At 57.4% G+C, this 24021-nt stretch overlaps 1 protein-coding gene across 13 annotated transcripts in view; it reads right to left on the bottom strand.

Annotated features, from left to right (window-relative positions):
* Positions 1–623: 623 nt before the first annotated feature.
* GSE1 (Gse1 coiled-coil protein) overlaps positions 624–24021 on the bottom strand; it is a 420023-nt gene continuing 396625 nt past the window's right edge. For 11 of the 13 annotated variants that reach the window (XM_067719403.1, XM_067719406.1, XM_067719407.1 and 8 more), the window contains 13 exons: positions 21278–21453; positions 20621–20818; positions 19819–20010; positions 19070–19368; positions 17956–18280; positions 15003–15616; positions 13709–13821; positions 13200–13470; positions 11668–11781; positions 10504–10869; positions 8558–8836; positions 5208–5311; positions 624–4537 (listed from right to left, as the gene is read on the bottom strand). In XM_067719403.1, the coding sequence (XP_067575504.1) occupies positions 4403–4537; positions 5208–5311; positions 8558–8836; positions 10504–10869; positions 11668–11781; positions 13200–13470; positions 13709–13821; positions 15003–15616; positions 17956–18280; positions 19070–19368; positions 19819–20010; positions 20621–20818; positions 21278–21453 (3186 nt within the window). In that variant the 3' untranslated portion in view covers positions 624–4402. The remainder of the gene's footprint in view (positions 4538–5207; positions 5312–8557; positions 8837–10503; positions 10870–11667; positions 11782–13199; positions 13471–13708; positions 13822–15002; positions 15617–17955; positions 18281–19069; positions 19369–19818; positions 20011–20620; positions 20819–21277; positions 21454–24021) is intronic. The other 2 variants (XM_067719404.1, XM_067719405.1) reach the window with 2 other exon arrangements.

Here is a 24021-nt window from a genome sequence, read left to right as displayed (position 1 = left end):
TTTTTTCCCTAGGAGGAAAAGTTTAAGCGCTAGCATTGCTCAGTCCCTTACAGAAAAGTACATTACCGCAGGGGGCGGCGGGGGGCAGATCGGCTCGTCATGTAATGAGTAGGTTCGGTAACCAGCTGGTTTCCAATGCTAGCGCCGTCAGTCAAAAGCAGTCACATGCCATCTCGAGGGTTATGAGGGGTACGTGTGCGTGATCAACTGGGCCTAAAGAATATCTGCTGGTGTTTTTACCCTTCAGTGTTTAAAATACAAACTTACTTCAGGTTGCTCAAGCAGCTATTGTTTAAGCACCGAAGGGCCGCACATGGAGGGATGAGGACCCAGAAGACCTGGTCTCCATCACTTAAGAGATGACAGGACTTGTCTTTTCATCTCTCTCTTATGCAGAATCCTTCAGAGTTAATCTGGGGAATGTTCTAGAATGAAACCATGTTACTGTGGCAGTTTAGGAGTCCTGTGTATCTCAGATTTCACCCCTAATCCCCTTCTCTTGAAACCTGGCCGAGGCACAGTCGAATGTGTCTTCACACTTTACCTTAAAGCTGTGTAATTGTTGAGCTCTTATTTTTATTTTTTGGCCTTATTACAACATAGAAAAGATTTTTCTCTTAAGATGATTTAGGAAGATTTTATTTTTTGGATGTTGTCAGAAATTACAGCAATATATTCATAAATACCTAATTACTACATTCAACAAATAATATTACAATACAGTTAATTCAAACAAGTACACTTAGAACAGGTTTAATTTCACAGCATCTAAACTGCCCCCCAGAGTGACTGAGGCACTGTTCCTCCTCCTTCCATGTACTGGTTGACTGTTCTAGCAGTTAAGCATAGGTACATACAGAGTAACACGACTGATTGATTAGCATGGTCTTCCTCGGGTCAAGGTAGAGTTAAGGTTAAGCGCTGGATCAGAAGGTTGGGGACAGGCTACTGCAAGTAGTAAAGTTGATAGTGTGGTTACTTGGAAGAGGACAGGGCTGCTGCGAAGTGGCTAATCCACGCTGTACGATGAGCAGCATCGCGGTGCTGACCATCTCCATCTGGTGGCAGGTCCCTGGAACTTGCTACACTTTAAGCCGTGGCCCAGAGGGAAGGGGGGTATGCGATCTAACGTTGGGGATGTGACAGCATTGTGAGCTGCTTGACGGAACACCATCCCACGCACAAACTTAAGACTTCCTGTTAGAATACTTGAATGCCTCGCTGCTTTGCTGAAGGTGTCGGCTCCTTTTAATATTCTTTGAGTTTCCCTGAGGGTGTATAATCTATGAGCATGTTAATGCCAATTAAGTGTTTTGTTTCCTTTAGAATATAGACTACACTGTTGAAGAGCCTATCTTGGTCACTTATCTGAGATAATGGATTAAGATTACGATATTTCACATCAGTTTGGCTTGTTTCTACGTGTGGCGCGCCAAGTTTGGTGGAAAGCTCTGGTTTGTTGCTAATGATCTGATTAAATGCAGAACCACACGACTCACTTTTGGAAGGGATCCCATCCTGCACAGGTTTAGCGAAACCCCCTTTAGAGGGTAGACGGCAGCCGTCTCTCCCAGGTGCCGTGGGAAGACACAGGTCGTGCAGGACTGTTCACAAAAGTACTGACACAGAAGTTGCATGATCAGTTCTAGAGCAAATGTGGTGCACTTCTGAACTTTGTCTTTCAAACTCAGTGTGAAACAGCTGAACAGAAAGCTTCAGGGATTCCATATTTCTCTGTCAGTTTTTAAGCCCAAACTGAAAAGAGGCTCTGATGCTACCATGCTCTTTCAGAATAAGTGTTTTCAGATTATAAAACTAATTACTAAATGGAACAAAAAAAAACCCCAAGATTGGGTACTATGTCTCAGTGGTGCAGAGACATAGTACCCAATCTTTTGTTTTCAAAAGACACTTTGTTTCCTTTTTCTTAGTTTATTCATGTTGCCTTACGGGTTTGTATTTATATTCTGATTGTCCTATTACTTCTTGAGCCTTAGAATATCCAGAGACCCTCACAGGTCAGTGGGAGTATGGGGAAGCAGAGTGATGGAGCAGCTCAGAGGCGGAGCAGGGGGGAGGCAGGCAGTTCTAGCTCAGTGACACAGCTGCACCCCTGGGCAGGCGTCCCTTTAACCTGTGTGCCGCGTCCTCCTCCCCAAAAGCAAAACAGCCGCAGACACAGGCGCTCTCCTCAGGTGGTAACAGGATGGGGCTGTGCACGTTATCAGATCTACTCATCCCTTTGCTTTTTGGCCAGGACCCCTACCAGAGCCGAGGAGCAAAGGCATCCAGACATTTTCTACTATGGAGTTAGGAGGACTGGGGGGAAGCGTTAAGATGTAGTAACCCTTAGGCCTTCAGAGCCAGCAAGCAGATTTTAGGTAGAGAAATTCAGTGACGTTTTGCCCTGATCGTTGGCAGTGGGGCTCCCTCTAAACACCTGTCGCCACCTGTGGCACATGGCGCTCTGTGTCTTTGCAGGGGAGGAGGCCCCGGAAGGGCCCTTAGTTCTCGTCAAGTCGTTTCTGTAGAGAGAAAAGCACTTGCTGACTGCTGCTAACACTGGCGGCACTTTTCGTCTGAGTTTGCTAATAACTGGAAGATTCTTGGCAGATATACAGAGCAAACTGTGTGGGAACAGATAAAGTGACACAACGCCATCTGCCAGCAAGCTGTTCCGCGCAGCTGAGGTCTGGGGCCGAGGGCGTGGCCACTTCCTGAAGGTCAGCCAGCCCTTCCCCGGCACGGGGCGCGATGCTCGGGTCCCCTCCCCCTCCCCCCTCCCCCGGGCAGACCAACCAACCACTGGCTGCTTTGGCCTCTGGTTCAGGCCCACTTGGGCAAGAGATGCCTTCCTGATCTAGATTTCACGCCTGAACCTGCCTCATCCCCGTTCCTAGCCGCTCCTGTGGTTGGCACAGTAAGTCAGTCCAAGAAGAGAAGTTCTGCGCAGACATTGTTCACCCTACTTTCAGGCTGGTACGAAGCTTTGCATCTAAATAAATAAACCCTATACATACAGTTTCTACTTTGCACCTGCGCAGACTGCCGTAAGACAGACACCTCAGCATCCTGTCCCAGCAGCCGCTCCCTTCCTCAAAGGCTCTTAACGAAGCCCATGTGTGCCTGCGTGCGTGAAGGTGCACACACAGCGTCCACCTGGCTCCCACTGGAGCCCGCCCCTCCTCGCTTCGTAGCATGGGCTGTGGTGAACTGGCTGCTGTCCGGAGCAGGAGCGGGGCGCAAGAGGAAGTGAGGCGTAACCATGGCTTTCTACATCATCACTCTGGTGCAACTCATAAATGAAGTGATCGCATAGGCGCCAGTGGTAAGCTCTTTACTTTTCTTCTTCTTTAATTTTTTTAAAAACACTTCAATATCTTAACGTCCTGACCAGCAGCAGTACAAACACTAAAAAGCAAGGATTTTTTTTTTTTGCCCAGAAAAACAAAACAAAAACAAACAAAACCCCCAAACAAGAAAACAAACAACAAAAATCCCTCCAAACCACATATTAAAAATGGCAGGCTTTTTTATAACAATAATTAAAGTAATAAAAACATACAAAACTTTGTTTTTTTAATATATATACACAGTACAAGGCTGAAGCACCTTTGACTTTCCTCTCAAAAATTTACGTTTGTATGAAAACACCCCTACCTGCCGCAGTAACAATCTGGTGGGTGTGCATAAGTGTGTACACAGAGCTCTGTACATTCCCCCGTGAAGTAATAGAAAGGTACCTTCAGTCTGTTGATTCGCTTTTTATCTTTAGGTAAGGTAAGAGCTTTTCTGGGGAAAAGCCTTTGGGTAAGGCTTCAGCACTGTTGCTTTGTGTGCTCCTAGGACCTGTTGCTTTGAAGAAAATTTTGCAGAAAAAGTAACTGAAATAAGCCCTTTACTTAAAAATGCACCCCACCTCCCTTCCACTGAAGGTAGGTCTCAGTCCCGGGGAGGACTGAGACCGGCCACCACCCCCTGCAGCCAGAACCACCTGGGTTCTCGAGGCCTAGTCACATGGCAACCAAGACAGAACACCGACGGTCCGGTCCAGTCCTACACACCCAGGGGCTAGAAACGATTGGATTTTAGTGTTGGTAATGGAGCCTTTCATCTTCAGATTAAAAAATCATGACGTGGGGAAAGAATAAAACTGCCTTTAAAAAGAAAAAACTGGGTGTTCTACAGGGGTTGCTCGCTGAATTACAAAGGCGATTCAATTGCATTGAAGTCAAGGCGAGTTCGTTCGTTCTTCTGGAGCCTGGAATCCTTTGCTTCATGCATGTGGCACATTCTCATTTCTTTAAGCTTCAAACCTCCCAGTGAAAAATATTAAATATTCAAGGTAATAAAATAGATAATATTTCTGTACTATAGGTTCGGCCTAGTGCAAGGGAAACCGTCACCTAGGATATCCCTTAAAGTAACCTCTAGGCCAATGCATTGCAGGCAACGCAAGGCACTTCCGTAAGTGATCCAGTTCTGCCTGGAGTCGCTCCCTTTCTGAAACAATCTTCTGTTTCTGGCTCCTCAACTCCTGGAGAGAGAGAGAGAGAGAGAAATTCACGTAAAGCACTCATTTCACGCGGTAAGGAAACGTATGTGTGGAATGCACGAATGTGCTGGAGGCCGACCTTCAGCACTCAGAACCAGCTCTGACTGTCCCCGAGGTTTCGGATTCTTACAGTACCTGCGCTCGCTCATAGGAACAGGGTCTCCTGCCGTCTCAGCTTCAACGCTGAGATTTGAAAAATTAGTCCTGCCGCTATAAAACTTATGTCCTGCTGCTTCAGGACTGGCCAAGAGACCCGATCTGAGACAAGCCCCCATCCCGTGGACAGGAGGAAGCACAGCCGCAGCAGGGCTGAGCCTGGCTGCGGGGGGAGTCCGACTAGCACTTCAAGAGCCTTCCTCCCTCCATCTTCCTGAGCAAATCACAGGAGGGGGAGACTTGACACAGGCAATATATATACACAGCATCGTCACCCTTCCAGGATCAATAGTCTGCAAATGAATGACGCTTCCCTCCTTAGGCTGAGACTGCTTTCATCTCTCAAGGGCACAATTTCCCTTCAAAACTTGTCTGTATGGGTGCTCTTGAACCCAGACTCGAAAGGCTGAACAAAAATAAGCATTATGTGTTTAAGAAAACCCCCCAGGAGCCGATTTTCATTCCTTTCCCCCACGTGTGGTGCCCTGGGACTCACCGCCATGCTGTGGGAGAGCTGCTCGGCCGTGAGACTGAGGCTGTAGTGCTGGGCCTCCAGCCGCCTGCACTGCGTCTGTAACACCTGCCGCTCTAGATTTTGCTCTGAAAAGACAAGTGATGCTGACACATTTCCCGTATGCAGGGGCCACAGGCCTGGCGAGTGTTCCCCTCTCTCTAGAGCTGCCAGCAAAGTCCTCTCCTTTGGACCACACTGCTCCCAGCCCTTCCATCATGCTGGTAAGTACATTAAGTATCACTAAAGTAAATCCAACCCAGCGGAATGAGAACCAAGGATCTAGCATTGAAAGGCAATTTTAAGGGATACAGGTTAGGAAGTAATTAAAGAAAACGTATAGCCTTAAAATGCATTTTTCAAAAAGAAAGATAAAAAGACAAGGGTTAGATATGAAAACTTCTAAGCTGGTAAAAATTTATAGTTTTCAAGTAAAATCTCTGCCTTCCCAAAAGATACTGATTTTTACTCCTGTAAAAAGCCTGGTTTTAACGGGAGAGTGACTGCAAACCATCAAGAACAGACCCCTGCTTTAACAGTCTCTGCAATAAGAAGTGGACAGCTGCATGCAAAAGAATGAAATTTAGAGCGCTCCCTGACACAAAAAATAAACTCAAAATGGATCAAAGACCTAAGTGTAAGACCAGATACCATAGCGCTCTTAGAGGAAAACAGAACTCTGACGTAAACGACAGCAAGATCTTTTTTGATCCACCTCCGAGAGTAATGAAGATAAAAAACAAATGGGACTGGATTTAAAACTTAAAGGTTTTACACAGCAGTGGAAACTATAAACAAAATGACAAGACAACGCACAGAACGGGAGAATATATTTGCAATAATCAGACCCACAAGGGATTGGTCTCCAAAATATACAAACAACAGCTCCTGCAGCTCAACATCAAAAAAAAAGACCCAATCCAAAAAAAGGGGCAGAAGATCTAAACAGACATTTCGCCAGAGAAGACATAGAGATGGCCAAAAAGCACACGAGAAGATGCTCAACATCACTAATTATGCAAATCAAAACTACAACGAGGTACCACCTCACGCTGGTCAGAATGGCCATCATCAAAAAATCTACAAACAATAAATGCTGGAGAGGGTGTGGAGAAAAGGGAGCCCTCCTGTATAAGCTGGTGCAGCCACGATGGACAAGAGTATGGAGGATCCTCAGAAAACTAAAAAAAGAATTACCGTAAGATCCAGCAATCCCACTCCTGGGCATGAAAAAAAGAAATCCCTCCTTTACATGAAGTGTTTCAGAGAGTGGAAGCCAGGGAAGGCTACCTGACTGATTTTATAGAAGCTAGAACAATCATGATAGCAGGGTAAAGTACAATAAAATCAATCTAATACCAATTAAGAATATAAATTAAAAATCTTAGAAGTACTACCAAATCAAGTTCAGCAAGGAGTAAACAAGCAACATCAGAAAACATCAAGAGGTGAAAAACAAGGTGGTCATCTCAGTAAATCTACAAAATACATTAGTTGACTTTCAACAACCACACACCAGAAAACTCAGCAGCAACTTACTGGAGCGCTTGTAAAGTTTCACAGAAAAGAGCCCCACGGGTGTCCCTGTTCAACAGTCTACAAATGATCCTAGGCGATGCAGCATGACAAGAAAAAGGAAACGTATACAAAATTCAAAAGGAAAGAATGAAACTTTTTATTGGCAGGCCTGATCATCTATGATCATCGAAGGAATAAGGGACGACAAACACTAAAACATCCCCAGTGACAACTGCTACCTACAGTTAGATCTAATAAAAGGAAAGTCAGCCGCTCACGGAGCAAAAATGATGTAACGCCATATTCATAGGTGGGATAACATCACCATCAAAGATGGCCATTTTCCCCAACTCTATCAATTCAGTGTACCTGAAAACCTAACAGTTTTTTTGGGTGGAACAAAAAAGGCGATCCTAAAATTCACCAGGGAAAGCCAAGGGCCAAGAACAGCTGAGCTGTCAGAAGTCAGGGTGAGTTACTCCAGACAATGGGGAGCTGCAAAGCTACGGCAGGGACACAGGGACAGGCCAGGAGAGCACCCAGAGACAGGCCTGGGCACGTGGGGGGTACACTGCCTGCCAGGAGCACACCCCGTGGGGAAGAGGGTACCCCATAAACCTCCAGGATAATTGGTTGTCTGGGTGGGAAAGAAGGGTTACACTTCTACCTTACTCCATCCACAGAAATGAATTCTACGCATAAGAAAAGCAGAACTTGAAGACTTAGAAGGAAATGCATTTGTTACCACGTCCTTGGAGTAGGGAAGGAATTCCAACAAGGCACCAAAAAATAAACCCAGAAAAGACGGATACATTTCACTGTGTTAAAATAAAAAGGAATGCTATTAACACATATCCTTCCGGATATATATGAACTTAATAAATTCAAAACGAGGGTTTCATTTGAAGGAGAAAAGGAAACAATGTAGGAGTTGATACTATACATAAAATAGGGTAAACAACAAGGTCCTACTGTATATAGCACAGGGACTATATTCAATGTTCTGTGATAAACCCATAATGGAAAAGAACTGAATAACACAACACTGTAAATCAACTATACACGTCAATAAAAAGTAAATAAAATGTAGGAGTTGACGCTGGCATTCCTTTTGATTGTACTTGGCGTGTTTTAAAATATTTGAAAGGATCATGATATTCATGATAAAAATGAAGACTCCTGTATGATATGGTAATAAACAGAATTTGGGGTTGGCACTGGCCTGGGTTTTGACATGCTGGTGGCTAACAAGGGTTCGCCTCCTGTACAAAGCTCTAGTCCAGGAGGACCACAGAGCACGTGGGGGACGCCACCACGTCGCCCAGATGCTGCACACTTGAGCAGCCTGGCCACGTGGGGCTCGGCTAAATGAAGCAGCTTTGCACCTTCCAGGACCCTTGTGCGTAGCCACAAGCGTCAGGACTGATACAATGTTTACAAGTGCATGGAAGACAGCAGAGGGCGAGCAGGCCCAGGTTTGCGCTGTCATGCTGAGTGGGGACGGGCGCCTGGTGCCTAAATTCCTCCAGTGAGGATGGCCTCACGTTTGTCCGTGAGGAACTGCCCCTGTAAGCCAGCCTGGGCACCCACAGAAGCCCGAGGAACGGTTCTGGAAATAGGTGAAACGGCTGACGGAGACGTACCTTCCGGTGTTTCTGCCTAGTTGTGGCCCAGGGACCCTGAGAACCCTGAGAGCTAGTGCCATGACTTAGTCCCCAGCCCGGTGACAAAATCTGGTGCTGACTGGCCTGTTAAGCTTTCCTTCCCTGCCTTTCCCGGGCCCCTCGCCTGGGCCTGCCTCCCGCTCCCCTGCCTACCTTCTACGTGTTCCTGGTAAGCTTCAAAGATGGCCTCGATCCCGTGCCACTTGCGCTTCGGGGGGTCCTCGTCGTCGTCCTCTCCGTCGTCGTCCTCCTCCTCCTCTGAGTCCGGGTCCACCTCCTGTGCCAGGGGGCCCTTCCTCCCGGCGGGGGGCTCCTGCTGCCCGTCCCGCTGGGGCAGAGGCAGCCGGCTGGAGGACCGCAGCTCGGGGATGTTGTAGTGGACAGAGGTGTCGATGCTGTGGTTCTGCTCTGCACACAGCACAGCTGCGCTTCCTGGGGAAGAGAAGACGGCTCATCACAGGGCCGGCCCATGGGGACCTGTGCTGGGGGCAGGCGATGGAGTCAGCGTGACTGAGGTCTCGCCGCGGACAAGACGAAGCATGGTGAGGCCTGTGCCCTTCGGAGACCGAAGACGGCACCATCAGGAGGGCTGAAAAGAGCCGTAAAGACGGCAGCAGGCAGAGCAACTAAGCCCGTGCGCCACAACTACTGAGCCTGCGTCCTACAGCCCACAAGCCACAACTACTGAGCCCGCACGCCTAGAGCCCGTGCTCTGCAACAAGAGAAGCCACTGCAATGAGAAGCCCGCGCACCGCAACGAAGAGTAGCCCCCACTCGCCGCAACTAGAGAAAGCCCGCGCACAGCAACAAAGACCCAACGCAGCCATAAATAAATAAGACAGCAGCAGGCCTAGGTTCAATTAATCGCACCACGGGTACGAGCTCAGCTGTGTTAGGCCCTGAGCTTCCGAAGTCGTGTTCTGTGAAACTGTGGGTTTGAGCTTGGTCTACAGTGGGCCCTCAGTAAGTATCTGCCCCCGCTCGTCAGGAAATGCAGACGCTCCAGTCCCTGAACACACTCCGTGCCCTGCCGGCTACCAGGAGGCTGCTAACTGGCGGGGGCCTGTGTAGACAAGGTCCGCTCTGCCTTGTGGCCCTGCTGCTGGTGGTCTAACAGGCGCAAAGGTCCTCCCCGCGTGGACAGCAGCCTCGGGCAGTCAGTGGACCGGTACGGCCCAAACTGTCAGGGGCTGGGTGACTTTAAAGTCCGGACAAAACAGGTGTAACATCAGGGAATGGTTGAAATGAGGCAGGAAAAATGTGTCCTCAGGCCACCGAAAAGCCTCTGTGGGTGTGTCTTAGGGGGGAGCACAGAGGGGTTTGATCTAGTCACACAGTCAAAACGTTTCCTTCTGGAAAAATACGGTTCAAGTAAATTCACAACAAACTTCCCATAAAGCGCTCCTCCTGCCTTGGAGGGTTGTTTTCAAAGGTCACTGCGAAAACCACTGCCCTTTGCTTTGAGTATCATTTCATCTCTGCTGACAGCATTAATTTACCTGAAGGATACTGACGTCAGAGCTGTATGTCTAATGGTCAGCTCTTCTAGGTTGCAGGAGTAAAATTTCTTTTATACTTTCTTCTGGCTACTGGAGTGTACAGAAATTTATTTTACACTCAGTAGTGATTTAATCACTGAGGATTCTTTTCTAATCAACGGGAATGAAATGTACTGACCCCTGTTCTCTGACCTGCAGTGATTCCCACCAAAATGTCCAAGGGGCATGAATCTGGGGGCTCACACATGGGGCTGGAGCAACCAGTGTGTCACACAAAGTGCTCGCTGGGTCTAGTTATCAAAGGACAGGGAGCTTTCCAGGTGAGTCTGTAGGGGAAGCTGGGAAATCATTCAGCTGTAGAAGGCATGGATCCTGTTTTTGCTGAAAAGCCTCCTCGAAGGGCCTTATTAAATTCAGACGGCCTCTCTTGCTAAGCTTCCCTGACGTGTGGTCCACGAAGCAGCAGCACCCGGGCACCCGCTCCAAGCGGTGCGCTCTCAGGCCCCACCCTGGACCCGCAGAGGCAAAGCCCGCCTCTACCGCCAGGTGCCTCACACACCCCGAGCGGCGCTCCTCAACAAAGCCAGGCGGCCCCGTTACCTCTGTGCTTCTGCAGGGCTTTCTGGGTGGACTGCAGGACGGACTCGTGGAACTGATGCGCGAACTCTTCCGCCACGAAGGGCTCCCACGGCTTGCTCTTCCCGTTGATGCCGTGGGACAGCGGCACGGGGATGTCCTTGGGCGCGGGGCCCCGGATGTAGTGGAGCATGCTCAGGCTCTTCCTGCCCCCAGGGGTCTCGGTCGGCCTGGCTTTTTCGCCGCTGGCGGGGGCTGGCTCCGGGACTCGCTCCTGGGGCCGGAGCTGTTCCAGTCTCCCAGGCTCCGTGGCCTTCTGGGTGTCAGACAAGGAAGCAGTGATACCCACAGGCTTCTCCGTATCCAGAGAGGCTTGCTGCGTGGCTGGTTCTTTTAGAGACAGAAAGTGAGGAACACGTTAAGACCTGCTAATGTGAACGGGCCAACCCTGATGTCTAGAGCTTACACTGAATGAAGACCTAGGACAAAGGACCCGGACTCCGGAGCCATTTAATTAAAGGTCAGTGTGCACTGTGTGGTCTGAGACGGGGTGTGTTTAGCAGCAAGGCCATCCTTGAGAGGTGCCCCAAGAGGGCATCTGAGAGGCAGAGGAAGAATCTGAAGGAAGAAGCAAGTCGCTTCCAGTCATCCAAAAGGCAGGAAGTTACGTAGCCCGACCCGACCGGAAAGATCCAGTGAAGAGCTGAGAACAGGGCCAGACCAACAAGATTTCCTGCTCCGTCAGCAGGACAGTGCAGGAGAGTCAGAGCCACAAGAGAGAGAGAGAGAAGGTGTGAAAGCAGGTACTGGAGGGGCCTGCAAGGCAGAAAAAGCAAGACAAAGACGCCGGGAGGAGGGCGGAGGGTGGATGGACGGGAGCACAGAGCCCAAGCAGCAGGTGCTGAGACCCGGGCCACCGCTGGGCGGACGGACGGCGGCCAGAGCCACGCCGACCACCGGGCACAGTCTGCCGCAGCCGGGACCCTCCCCCTGAACCCTCAGAGCCCCAACTGCCAAGGCTCGCGCTGCGGCCGAGGAGATCCTTCCCACGCGCAGGAAGCTTGAGAGAGAGATGGAGAGAAAGAAGCACACGCTGTGTCCAGGAGGAAGACGACCTGGGGTGGTGGCCTCTGACCCTGGGCAGCCCCCGGGACAGTCCCGGGCGGTGGCGGATGGGGCTGGCCTTACCGCTCAGGGACCCAGCAGGACTGTCCCTCGGAGAGTTCCTGAGCGGGTCTGCCACCGCTGCTGACAGCGCCCTCTGCTTCATGGCCTGGAGCAGCTCAACAAGCCTCTCTTTGTCTATGAGAAAAGCAGCCCGAGATTAACAAGAGGATCGTGTCACTCCTGGGAGGGAAGGAGAGCAGGAGTCCAGCCCAGGCCGCGACCGGCAGGCGCGAGTCCTTTAGAACGAGAAACACAAAGCCACGGGGACAGGCTAGGTTTAGAGGAAGAAACTGCACTTTACAGCGAGCCCAGATTCCTCTCAGCTTTTACTACGTAACATTTCAGGTGTGTTCGAGAACAGCCGTGTGTGTGCAGCGAATGACTGCTACCTGCGAGCTTCTGGGAACGAATTCTTATTTAAGAGAGAAGAAAGTTGGCTCCGACACAGGAAGCAACCCCGAAGAGCCCCACAGAACCCTGGGAAGCACAGGCTGCTTCCTGACACAGTCTCCTCCCCGCCGCCTGCCACGCGAGTGCGAATCCCACGACGGCTGCCGTTTAGGGAAAAGGGACACCGACCTGGTGACATCTGATGCCACAGATTCCCGACACAGTTCAGGGGCCTCTCGCGGACTGAAACTTAAGTGGCCACATCGCCGGCGGCTTCCTCCAGGAATTAAGCCAGGCACAAAGATTCTCTTTACAAACAAAACTATGCGCGTTCCCAGGGATTTGCCCTGGTAATCGTGTCACTGCCCCTTCAAGAGAAAGCAAGAACGCCAGCTCACTGGTTCAACACAGTAACTGAATGCTACACCCCCGCTACCGAAATAAGTGAAAGTAACTAGATGACCAAGAAGCACTTCTGCTTTCCTCTTCCTTCTGGAAAGAGGGGAGTGAGTGCCAGCAAGGGGAATGTGGGGGTGCGCACCCCAGGAAGGCCTAGTTTTCACCTGTGCCACCATCTTGGCACTGAGCGAGCGTGAGCGGCACACCAAGGCAGCAGGTGCCCCAGAAAGTGTTCAGACCGCACCACGGGCTCCAGCCCAAGAGTCGGCCCCGACATGGCCCTTGGTGGCCAGAGCGATCTGGAAGCATCTCTCAGGGCAAACTGTCCACTCAGTGGCTGTCGGCTCTGCCCAGCGGCCACGAGAGCGGCCGCCAAGAGAAAACACCCGCTACCAAGAAGCCTGAGCACCTTGCTCGGGAAGGCGCACGTCCACCCCACACGCAGGGCGGGCTGAACGTGCTGGGAGACCTGGCGAGGGCCAAGAGCAGCCAGCAAGCTCACGGTGGGCTGTGCACAGAACATCAGCGCGTCTTCAATCCCACCCGGGATGAGACAAGAGCAAACGGGCTTTGAAGGGGGCCGTGCAAGTTTCCGACGGAGAGAGAAGTGTGACAGCGGAGACAGTGAGGCAAGTCTGTGAGAGCAGAGGGGAGCCGAGAGGAAGCCCGAGAGCCCCAGGACGCCGCCAGGAGCCCGCAGCCCCGCCTCCTTCCTCAGAGACCCTCAGCCCTCCTGGCGAGGCCCCGCCCCACCCAGGCCTCACCTTTCCTCTTCTCAGTGCTGATGTGGGTCAGGTTGAAGATGGTCAGGAACTTCCTCTTCTCCTCGAAGTTGGGGCTGCTGTTCATCTCGTCGGGGCTGTAGCGGGTGGACAGCGTCAGTCTCGGTGAAGGCGTCTGCCGCTTGCTCTGAACCGTCGGGGGCGACGGGCTTCTTTCTCTCAGCATCCGCCGCCGCTTCCTCCGCTTCTGGGTCAGCAATTCCTCCTTCTGCTGTTGGGTGGTCAAGCCAAAAAGTTGCAAAAACTCTAGCTTCTAGATTGGGAAAGAAAACAAATGAGTTTGAAACCACTGGCAGTGGCGTGCTTCCACTGACCCAGGGGCCCCTCCTGGGGTCCTCGAAGCTCTTGTGCTGTGGCCACTCCGCGCCGGGCCTGGGAGGAGGAGGGCCCTGACGGCGTCCCAACGAGCGTGGGAAAGCCCAGAGGCAGGCACCGAGGTGAGTGCCAGCAGCCCAGCCCCGCGCCTGCCCGCAGCGACGAGCCCCAGATACCTCGGAGGACGTGTCCAATTTGAGGGGCGGCTGCTCGGCCACGCAGCGGAGGTGGGCCCTAACCTCCTCCTCATCACTCTCGTCGTAGGAGTCGTCCAGGTCGTAGTAGTATCCTGGAGGTGGAACGGATCTACTCAGCTGTGCAGGGAGCCTCGACTCGCCAGTGAGCACACACAGGGCACTCCACCTGGCAGGCCAGGCCCTACCGCCCTTTGAGCACCCCCAAAGCCAGACTCCTTTCACCCCAGGTGGAAATGTGCATTAACCCCTAGTCCTAAGGCTTCTCAGGGCTGGCAGGTGGGGGGCAGAAAGCAGGCACCAGGCTTCCCTTGGATCCAGACCCCAAGTGACCACGCGGTCTCCTGGCCAGCACCGATCCCCCAGCAGGGGACCGTTCATCACACAGGCCCGGGGCCACGTCCACGGCAGCCCAAGGCTGTCTGTGCACATCCACTCCCTCCTGCTCGAGAGGGGACAGGCACACTCAGGTCCCCGTCCCCTCAAAGGTACAGAGCATACATGCAAACTCCTGTGCAGAGAACAGAACCCCTGCACCCGAGGGCACCGGGGCTCTCCCCCCGCCTTCTCACAAGGTGAGTGGAGCAGAGAAAGCTTCCTGGGGCTCTACATTTAGCCTAGACCAACAACGTAGACCAACCAAGACTCGCTCGGCCTTGGCCCCTGCTTCCGGCTAAGAAGCGGAATTTAATACCATGCAGAAGAAACTGGTCTGGACCCCTGATCCCTCCTGGTCTGACAGGGGTTGAAGGTAGGGGACAGCCATGCTTGCCCTGGGCCTGCTCGCCTGTTCTCCGTAGCTCTTTGGGGAACCCAGGGTGCCGCTGGCTGAGTCCCACCCCACCCTGTGCAGAAGCAGGAAGGAGAGGCAGCCAGAGCTCCCGCCTCCCCCGCCCCCAGGCCGCCCACCCGCCTGCAACTGGGACGGCAGCCCCAGGAGAGGAGTCCCCGCCGGGCCCTGGGCCACCCTCTCGACAGCCTCCTCTCCCTCACGCTGCACTGTTAATATTTCAGACCGTCTTACTGGCCTCTGTTCATCACCTATTAAATGTGCGTGTCTGTGGAACTGTTTTCACAGTCTACAATTTGGCTTTTCGGGATAACACGCACTGTGGCAGGACAGACGAGGGGCCCAGGTCTGTCTTCCCAGAAGTGTCAGGCAGAAGCCAGTGAACTTGCTCCCTGGAGCTGCTGAGACCCCGGGGCAGAAAGCCAGAGGGAGGAGGGAAAAGGAGGGAGGAGGGAGGAGGGAGGGCGCGGCCGCCAGGGACAAGACCTTTCTCCTGGGCCTCCCGCCGCCGGCGCTCCTCCAGGTCCAGCTTGCTGACCAGCCTCCGTCGCTGCTGCAAGAACTCGTCGTAGACATAGGTGGGGTCGGGGCCCCGGGGCGCCGGGGGCCGGTAGGGCGAGCCCGGCTTCAGGGGCCCGGGGGTCTCCCCGAAGGGGGCCGCCGGGGCGAGCGGGGCCCGGGGCTGGCCCAGGACGGTCTGGGTGGACGGCTCGAGCTCCGCCAGGAAGTGCGCGGGCGCGGGGGGGAAGGCCTGCTGCTCCAGGCCCCCTGCCTCGCGGGCCGGCGGCTGGTACTTGTCCAGGGGGGCGGCCTCTCGCTTCCGGGGTCCCTCCTCCGCCTTCTCGGGGCAGTAGACCCTCTCCACCTTCACCAGCGGGACGGCCGCCTGGCGGCTGGGCTCAAACGGGGCAGGGTGGCCGTGCAGAGGGTGGCCCTCGGGGGCGCGCCGTGTCTCCAGCGTGCTGTCCATCAGGGACACCGGGTTCCAGAGGGCCGTGGGCACCGAGTGGTGCTGGGGCTTGGGTGAGATGAGGGGCGGGGGGCCGCCAAAGTGCTGCGGGGGGTCGCGGCCTCCCGGCTCGTGACGGTTTGGTCCCGGCCTGCGAAGGGAGCGGAAGCAGCCATCAGCCGCGAGGGCCCAGGCGCGCCAGCCACCCTGGCCCCCAGGCCGCCTGCCGGGAGCCCCGAGCTGGCCAGAGCTGGAGGGGCGAGCAGGAGGCCTCCTCTGGGCCACGTCCCAGGGCTGGAGGGAGGACGGGCCTTCCGCTCCGCCGCCTTCTCTGTGGACAGCTCGCGGCAGGCGTGTGCAGGCCCGCTTTGGAGAGAACAGGGAGCCCGACATGGGCTCTGCGGGTCTAGGGCAGAGACAGTCCCGGCCCGGCCAGACCCGCTCGAGCCCGTCTCTCACCAGCGACCTCACAGCAGCTCACCCTGTGCCACCGCTTCCTGAATTCCGAGCACGCTGAGAACAGACCCGCCCCCGGGTGATCCCAACTCCAGGCGAGCCACGCGGAGGGGGCCCGGCCTCCTCTCTCCCTCCGTGCTCACAGACAGCAGCAAGAGGCCGGCCTCGGGGGCCCACCCGGCCTAGACCTGCTTCCGTGGACACCCTCACAGCCGGCAGCTACGCCCAGAGGGTCTTCAAGGCCCGGGCTGGGGCCTGTCCAGGGAGCCAGGCCACCTGCCGGAGCGCGCGCCCCTGACACACAGGGAGGGAGGGAGAGGACCTTCCATCAGACACGCAGCTTTGCCCCGAAGCCAAACTAAGTGCCTCTTTCCTCGGTGCATTTAAAACAACATTCACCTTCCAGAGGACTTCGTGGCCGCTGTTTCTCCAAAGTTTATCTATTTTCTTAAGGGAAGCCCCACGCTGCCACGGAGACCGAGGGTAAGGTCTGAGGGGACGGAAGGGGAAGCCACGGCAGGCACGTGAGCAGCCTTCTCCCAGGGCTCCGCCTGCCGGGCCGAGGAGGGGGCCGGCTAATCAGAGCCACCAAGGCCACTGCGCCTCTGCTGGGCGGATACGCAAGGGAACCATATCGAGAAGCGCTAAGTCCTCAAGTAAACAGCAGAGGAATGAAACCTGTTAGCGAAGCAATATTTCACGTGCTGTAGCCAGGTACAGGCTGGTTTTCTAACCCGGAGCCCAGGGGCCCGAAAGACCATCAGGTTTGCGCTGCTGTGGGGACCACCGAGGCCAGGTGAGGACCGAGGCAGAGGCCACCCCCGCTGGGGACAGCAGCACACAGGCCCTGACAGCTGCGCTGGGATCTTGCAACCCCAAGCAGAGGAAGCCACCCTCGGGTGTCAGCACGCCCTGAATTTATCAGGAGATGCTGGACGTGTGCTGACTGCTCGCCCAGTCCCCTGGGTGTGACGGGGACCAGAGGAACAGAGGGCAGCTCAGAAGCAGACGAGATAGCCCCTGTATAGCCTCGGACGGGCCCAGAGAAGCAGAGGGACCGTCTGCAGCACAGACCTCGCTGTGGCCACGCTGAGCGGAGCAGAGGCCGGAGGAGGTAGGAGACCCAGGCAGGGGCCTGGCCACAGTGCACTCCCGGTCACACCCAACTAGCAAGCGAATCCCCTCAGTGGATGCAGAGGCAGGATGCAGACTGCTGGACGGGCCAGCCATGCCCAGGACACAGAAAAAAACCCACCAGTCAGCGAGAAGCTGGAGAAAGACGGAGGGAACAAGTGGACATTTACAACGCCTCCGACCCAGAAACCCAGCACCGTGGACACCAGGGGCTGGCAAGAGGCTCAGAAATCCTCCCACCCAAGCTCCTTTGTGCAAAGCTGAGGGAGATGGGCCCGGAGAAGGCGAGCGGGGTCCAGTGTGCCCAGGCCTGGCCAGGCTCTCGCCACCACCTCTGGTGTGGGTCTCAGCCCGGCCCTTCAGAGTGAGCCCTGGAGGGAGGGAAGGTGCGGTGGGGGACACAAGGTGACAGCCAGATCAGCAGACGGGGAGCAGCGAGGCCCCACGGGCAGCTGTAAGAAGAAGGAGCCCAGCTCACAAGGCAGGTGTCGGCAGCCAGGGGTCCCAGAGACAGGTGCAAAGGCCTCTTAGAAATTTTTTAGAACAGGGCTGGAAAAACGGGTATTTTTTAAAATTACAAAAGCAGTAAAATTCATTTTTTGTTTGATTAAAAATTAAAGGGAGTCCCCCTTCTCATTAAAAAAAAAGTTTGGGCAGAGAGAGGTGGAAAGGACATAATTATTGAATGAAAATTCTCCGTCGCCCTCCTTCAGGCGCCGCGAGCGTCGCTGCTGGGAAGCAGCTGGGCCGAGGCTGTAGACACAGGTTACTCGGGGATGGACGCCCCTGAGCAACCGCCTTCCCTCCTCACCGCTCCCTCCTCCAGGCCAAAGCGGGGGTTAGACAAGTGGCAACACACAGGCTCCCTCGTGCAGACGCCGCCCCCATCCCCGGGCCCACCTGGCACTCTCAGGCCTGTGCTCCGCGTCCGCGGGCGCCGGCGGCCGGCCCAGGTCCAGGTGCTGCTCCAGCACCTGCTGCCGGAACTCAGACACCTGCGACTGGCGGTCCTCCTTCTCCTGCCGCAGCCGCCGCTGCCGCGCCAGCCACTTCTCCTCCTCGTTGGTGCGCTGGAGGAGCAGGGCCGTGGCCGCACTGCTGCCCGGCAGAGAGAAGAGGCCGTGGGTGGAGAGGAGGCCGGGCACGGGGTGGTGCGGGGCGGCCGCCGGGTGCAGGGGGTGCTGCATGGGCTTGGGCGCCTGCAGGCCCGCGTCCTTCAGCTTCTCTGTGGGGGAGAAAGGCTGTCACGGCGGGATCTCAGCGCCAGGCTCAGTCCCTCCCCGCTGCCCGTCCTCCCGGAGGAGACGTGCACCACCCTCCAAGGGCCTCCCCGCGGCTGGGCCAAGACAGCCAGGGGCATGGATGCTCCCGGGCACTCGCCTCATCTGGGTGACACGCTGGGTGTGGGTGTGTGGGGCAGGCTCACGCCCACACGCCAAAGCAGACTTGAACTCTGGGAATCACCCGAGCCGGTTGCTACAAGTTAGATTACGCGTACGTATGATAAAATAAAATGTTTAAAAACTAAGGCTAGGGCTTCCCTGGTGGCGCAGTGGTTGAGAGTCCGCCTGCCGATGCAGGGGACACGGGTTCGTGCCCCGGTCCGGGAAGATCCCACGTGCCGCGGAGCAGCTGGGCCCGTGAGCCATGGCCGCTGAGCCTGCGCGTCTGGAGCCTGTGCTCCGCAATGGGAGAGGCCACAACAGTGAGAGGCCCGCGTACGGCAAAAAAGAAAAAAAACTAAAGCTAACAAATACTTAAAACTATCCCCTCCTAAGAATTATGTCACGTTTTACCACGGTGCACAATCTTTCAGCTGTCTACCTACATCTGTCTTCTCTGTGTCGTGTGCCTCTCCCCCCGGCTCCCTGTCTGGGGACATCAGGCGCGTAGCTTGCAAAAGGCATGGTGTGAATCTGCTCCAGGCCGGCGGGCAGACGCTACGCGGCAGGGCCCTTTCCTCGGGGAGCCCCCCAGCACGCAGCTCCCCACGCACGGTCCTCCTCTCGGGTACCTGCTCGGGTTGGGGTCAGCTGCTCCGAGGCCTTGCCCCGCTCCTCAGCGGCGTGGCTCCGTATCCCGTGCAGCTCGCCCACGGGCAGGAAGGCCGGCTCCAGCGCCTTGGCGGCCAGCAGCTCCTTCTCGCGGGCCCGCTGCTCCCGCTGACGCTCCAGCTCCCGCTCGCGCTCCAGCTCCTTCTCACGCTCGCGCTCCTTCTCACGCTCACGCTCGCGCTCCTTCTCACGCTCGCGGTCAGCCTCCCGCTCCCGCTCGCGCTCCCGCTCCCGCCTCAGCTCCTCGTCCATCTGCATCCTGCGGGGCGAGCAGAGGGAGATGTGCGGGGGCGCTCGGGGCCGGGCCGGGCCACTAGGGAGAACCCCCAAAAGCAAGGAGCTGACACCCGAGACCAAGGTTTTCGTGAAAAAGCCAGCATTCCCATCCGAACGGTGACGGGAGGTGAGGCGGGTTCTACTCTAGTTTAACGCGCTAAGAGACTCAAAGCCCATTAGATCAAAAGTTGTGCACCAACTCCCGAAGCGCCATGGAAAGCTCACGGCCGGGGGCTGGAGATTCTGAGGATGCAGCCTCGCCAGGCACTGGCCAGGAGCTCAGAGCACCCACCGTCACCGCCCCGTGTGCAGGCGAACAGACCCAGGACCCGAGTGGCCAAGGAGCCCGCCTGGCCACACACAAACGGCCCAGCCAGGCTCTGCCATCCGGGGAGGGAAGAGCAGAAGACACCCGGCCTGGGACGGGACTTACCTCTCGGCACTGAGGCTGGACATCCGCTCCGAGTGCAGCGCTGCCAGGGACGAGTGCGAGAGCTCGGGCGGGTAGCGGACCCCAGAGAGGTGGAGATGCATAGCTGATGGATGCAGTGGGGGCAGGGAGCCGGGGGTGGGGATGGGGTAGAAGGGGGACCGCAGGGCCGACAGGCAGTAGGAGTCGTCCATCCTGTGCGAGAAGATGGGGCTAGTGAACACGGAACGTAAAGGAAAAAAGGCAAGACCCAGCCCTACCACCAGGTGCCCCGGCCAGGTACGGTTATTGATCCAGGGGCGCTGGACAGGGCAGGACGGCCACAGAGCCTCCACGAAGGCCCTGAAGAAAGGGTCCACACCCACAGCCAGACCCAAAGCCCCTTCCTCCCAGAGGCCAACAGATGGTAACAGCTCAGGGCTCCGAGGCCCTGCTGGCCACCCCAGGCCAAGTGAGGAGACTTCCAGGTCTGGGGTGGGGTGGTCCACAGCATAACTGCCGACCCGTCACGGAGGACGCAGGAAGCTTCTACGTAGAGCAGTGGTCCAGCGCCGTCTCCAGCGGGGTTTCCTGGTCGCACACAACCTTGCGCTCTGCGCTTGAACGCGTAAGTGCACCAGTGGAGCCGATGGCGGGAGAGGGAGGGGCTGGGGCGAGGCCAGCTCGGACAGAATTTCCCTCTGGGGGGAAAATCCTAACGGCTCATCTGCAGGGCTGGGAGGGGCGGCCGCCTGGGGTCTCCCTGGGAATCTGGCCCCAAGCAGTGTCTGCCCAAGGGTGGGTGGGGAGGTCTGGGGCGCCTCACCTGAAGGCCGGGTGGGGGAAAGGGTGCGGGGCCAGGTAGCTGGGGTGGTAGTAGGCCGCGGCGGTGGCCGGGTCCAGGCCCAGGGGAGGCAGGGAGGACACGCGGAGGTCCTCGGCGGTGTGGTAGGGCCGGAAGCTCCGCAGGTAGTCCTCCGTCACCGTGCTGGGGGGCACCACGTGGTGCACGGGCCGCTGGAGGCTGCGGGAGGGACGGACAGAGGACGAAAGGCGGAGGTGAGCCCCAGGCCGGGAAACGGGCCAACCTCCCGGTACTTCCACCATGCCTCCCTCGCAAGGACAGGTCCTGGCAGGAGGCCCAGGGAACAGGTGGGCAGCTGCTGCTCCTTGGGCCCCCCCAGCCCCCTGCCGTCCTCACCAAGTGGGCGCAGGGCCGCTATCCGCGGCCTGGAGGGACCCCTGGCCCCGGGAGCCCCAGACTGGGGGTTTAGGGTCGGGCAGACGGCAGAGCCAGCCGTCGGCTCAGCATGGAAACGGCCAGCAGGCGCAGACGGGGCTGCCGGCACGGGGCTGCTGGTCCGGGGCTGAGCCACCATCTGGCGGCTCTTGGGCTCAGCTGGTGCAGCTGGCCTGGCGGCCAGAGCCTCAGGGGTCCAGAGCCCAGCACGCGTGCCCTCCCCGGGCCCCGACCTGCACTTACTTCAGCGGAGGAAAGCGGGAGTCCTGCACCACCGAGCTGGGGGAGATGCCAAAAGGGTAGGGGGTGCTGAGCAGGTGGGAGGGGATGGCCGGGCCCCCTGCCTTCTCCTGGGGCAGCGGGGCCTCCACGATGAGGCGTTCCCGACCGCTGCCGCTGCCCCGAGAGCCAGCGTCTTGCTAGAGGACAGAAAGAGCGGGTCAGGGCAGGGGCGGGCGGCTCCGACCACGGCCAACGACGAGCCAGGCCTTCCTCCAGACTCGGGGTGGGGGGGGGAGGGTTCAAGCTTTAGAGCACGATCTAGAGATGGCCTTTCCTTACGCTTTTCCACCCAAACCTGCGGTATGAGCGGCGTGGCAGGCGAAACAGAAAGAAGGGAGGACACGGGTTCCAATGATGGGGGGGTCTGGACTGAAACACATCTGGGCGACAGGAAAGGACAGACGCCCCAGAATCGGACTGGGGTCCAGAAGAGTGCCCGCCAGGGGACACAGCACAGTAGGGCCGCCCATGCCCTCCCAGCACGGATCTCCGACAGGTCACAGATGCTCCAAACTCAGACGCGGGAGCTGGATGACGGTGGTCCCCGCACACACCCCCAACCCCCGGCGGTGAGCTCTGCACTGCAGCGGCTGTGACAGAACCACGCGGAGCCCCTGGCCACTGATCGCCAGGCACGTGCCGGCATCCCGAGGGGCCGAGGCGTCAGCTGTGCTGCCAGCTGCCGGCCTGCGTCACAGATACCTCTCGGCCCACGATGCCCATGGAGGACGTGGCCGAGAAGCTGCTGCTGCCCTTGGGCAGGGCATGCCAACCTGTCCCCCGGACAAACCCCGGGGCGGCCGGGGCACCGACCAGAGCACAACTGGCCAGAGCTGTCTGGGGCCTTTGCACACTGATGGGGGCAGGGCCGTGGGCCCGCCTGCCCCAGACTCCCGGACACAGAGAGTGACCTGGGGCCTGGCGGGGAAGGCAGACCCCCGAGAAACCAGAAAGCGCTCACACAAGGCAGGACGGGGGGAGGAGGCGGCCCCCAGAACCCCCGGCCACACGGAGGAACGTCCTGCACGCCCGCCCACAGGAACGTCCGCAACACATCGAAAGGTTCTGTCGTTGGGGTCATTCACACGGCTGAGAGGGGGCCGCACAGCAGGCACTGAGCGCCAATAGCAGCCGGGGGCTCTCGCTCTGGACGTGGGAGTCAGTCTGGGGGCTCCGTCACCGTGACACCCTGCTCAGCCTAGGGTGAGGATATCTCGGCCCAGGCCTCCCCTGAGCCCCGAAAGCTCCACAACCCGGCCCCTCCTTGGCCAGATGGCACGACGCCCGCCACCTGGTGCCAGGGCCGGCCGCCCCCGGCCCACTGCCGCAAGCAGGGCGTGGGCCCAGGTCCGTCCACCCCAAACCCACGGTGTTGCCGCTGGGCCACAGCCCTGTCTCCTCACTGATGTGGCGCGTGTCCAGGAATGACCACTGTACGTGGGGCGGTGACAAGAGTCTGTCCCCAAGGAGACACCCTCTACTGTCCCTCCAGCCCTGACTCTGCCAGTAACCTTCCCGTCAGAGTCAGGAGATGGGGCAGCAGAGACCCCCAGCCATCTCACTCCCTGGGTTGGGGGGCAAGAGACAGACTGCGCAGCCCCCTGGGCGACCCCTCCACCTCCACACCAGCAGACGGTGACCCCGCGGAGCCTGAGGGGCCCATCCGTCACCGTGTTTACCAAGCGTGCTGGTGGGTGGGCGCCGCGGCATGATCGCTAATTGGAGGCGACAGGCCGCTGACTGGAGTTTTTAATGAGCGGTCACATCTGTTCCCACGTGTGGGCGCAGCCCTTCCGCTCACGGCGGGGCCCTCGTGGTGCGTGAACTCCGACCTGCCCTCCCCGGGATGGGTGGCCGCGAAGCGGCAGCTAAGGGTGGGACCCGCGCGTGCGCCAAGCCCGGGTCAGGGCAGGGAGCCCGGGACCCCCGCCCGGGTATTACGAGCCTTCTACACAGGGTCCGGCGCGGGGCGGCTCCGTCTGGTCCCGGAGACCCTGGACGGGTCCCGTAACTGCCCCGGGCCTCGGTTCCCCCAGCTGTCAAACGTGCAATCACAGCAGCGGCTCACAGAGCAGCAGGGGTGGGCGCACGGGTGTGCACGGGAAGCGGGGATCTCGCGCAAGCAGCCGCACCTCCTAGCCCACCCCCCTCCACCCTCGCGCGCTCCCCGTCGACACTACCACCCAAGGGGCTGTCCTCAGCGTGCCGTGTCCCCCTCGCACCCCTCCCTCTGCTGGCGCAGGGCCAGGCCAGCACAAGCGCTGACCCCCACGACGAGGCACCTCAGGGGCTCTGGGGCTGCCCCTCACGGGGGCCACCGTGGAGTGGAGAGGCCCTGTGCCCGACGTCTCGGATGCACTAACAAGGGACGGCATGGCCCTCAGATGCTCTCTGGACGGGGACGCAGTGGCTGCAGCCAGAGGCCCCCTAGGTGCCAGGGCGGCTCCCCCGACAAATGCCCGGGGTGATGGGACCCGGGGGGACCTGGGCTCTGCCTCCCGGCTGGCAGCAAGGCCCCTCCTCCCCTCAGGCCGCAGTAGGAGGAAGACGGCAGCCAAGGGCCTCCACCGTCAGCCCAGGACAGTGAAGTCCTCGAGGGGACCTCGATTTAAGGACAAAATCTGGGGACAAGCTCCAGGCAACTCCAGGCCACCACACGCTTCCTCGCGCTTCCGGCACTGTTTGCTGAATCAAACAGCAGAGTG

This window comes from Pseudorca crassidens, chromosome 20 (genome assembly GCF_039906515.1).
Source record: "Pseudorca crassidens isolate mPseCra1 chromosome 20, mPseCra1.hap1, whole genome shotgun sequence".
Taxonomy (NCBI): Eukaryota; Metazoa; Chordata; class Mammalia; order Artiodactyla; family Delphinidae; genus Pseudorca; species Pseudorca crassidens.
Note: the sequence above shows the minus strand (reverse complement) of the source record. Positions and strands in the feature narration are given on the sequence as shown.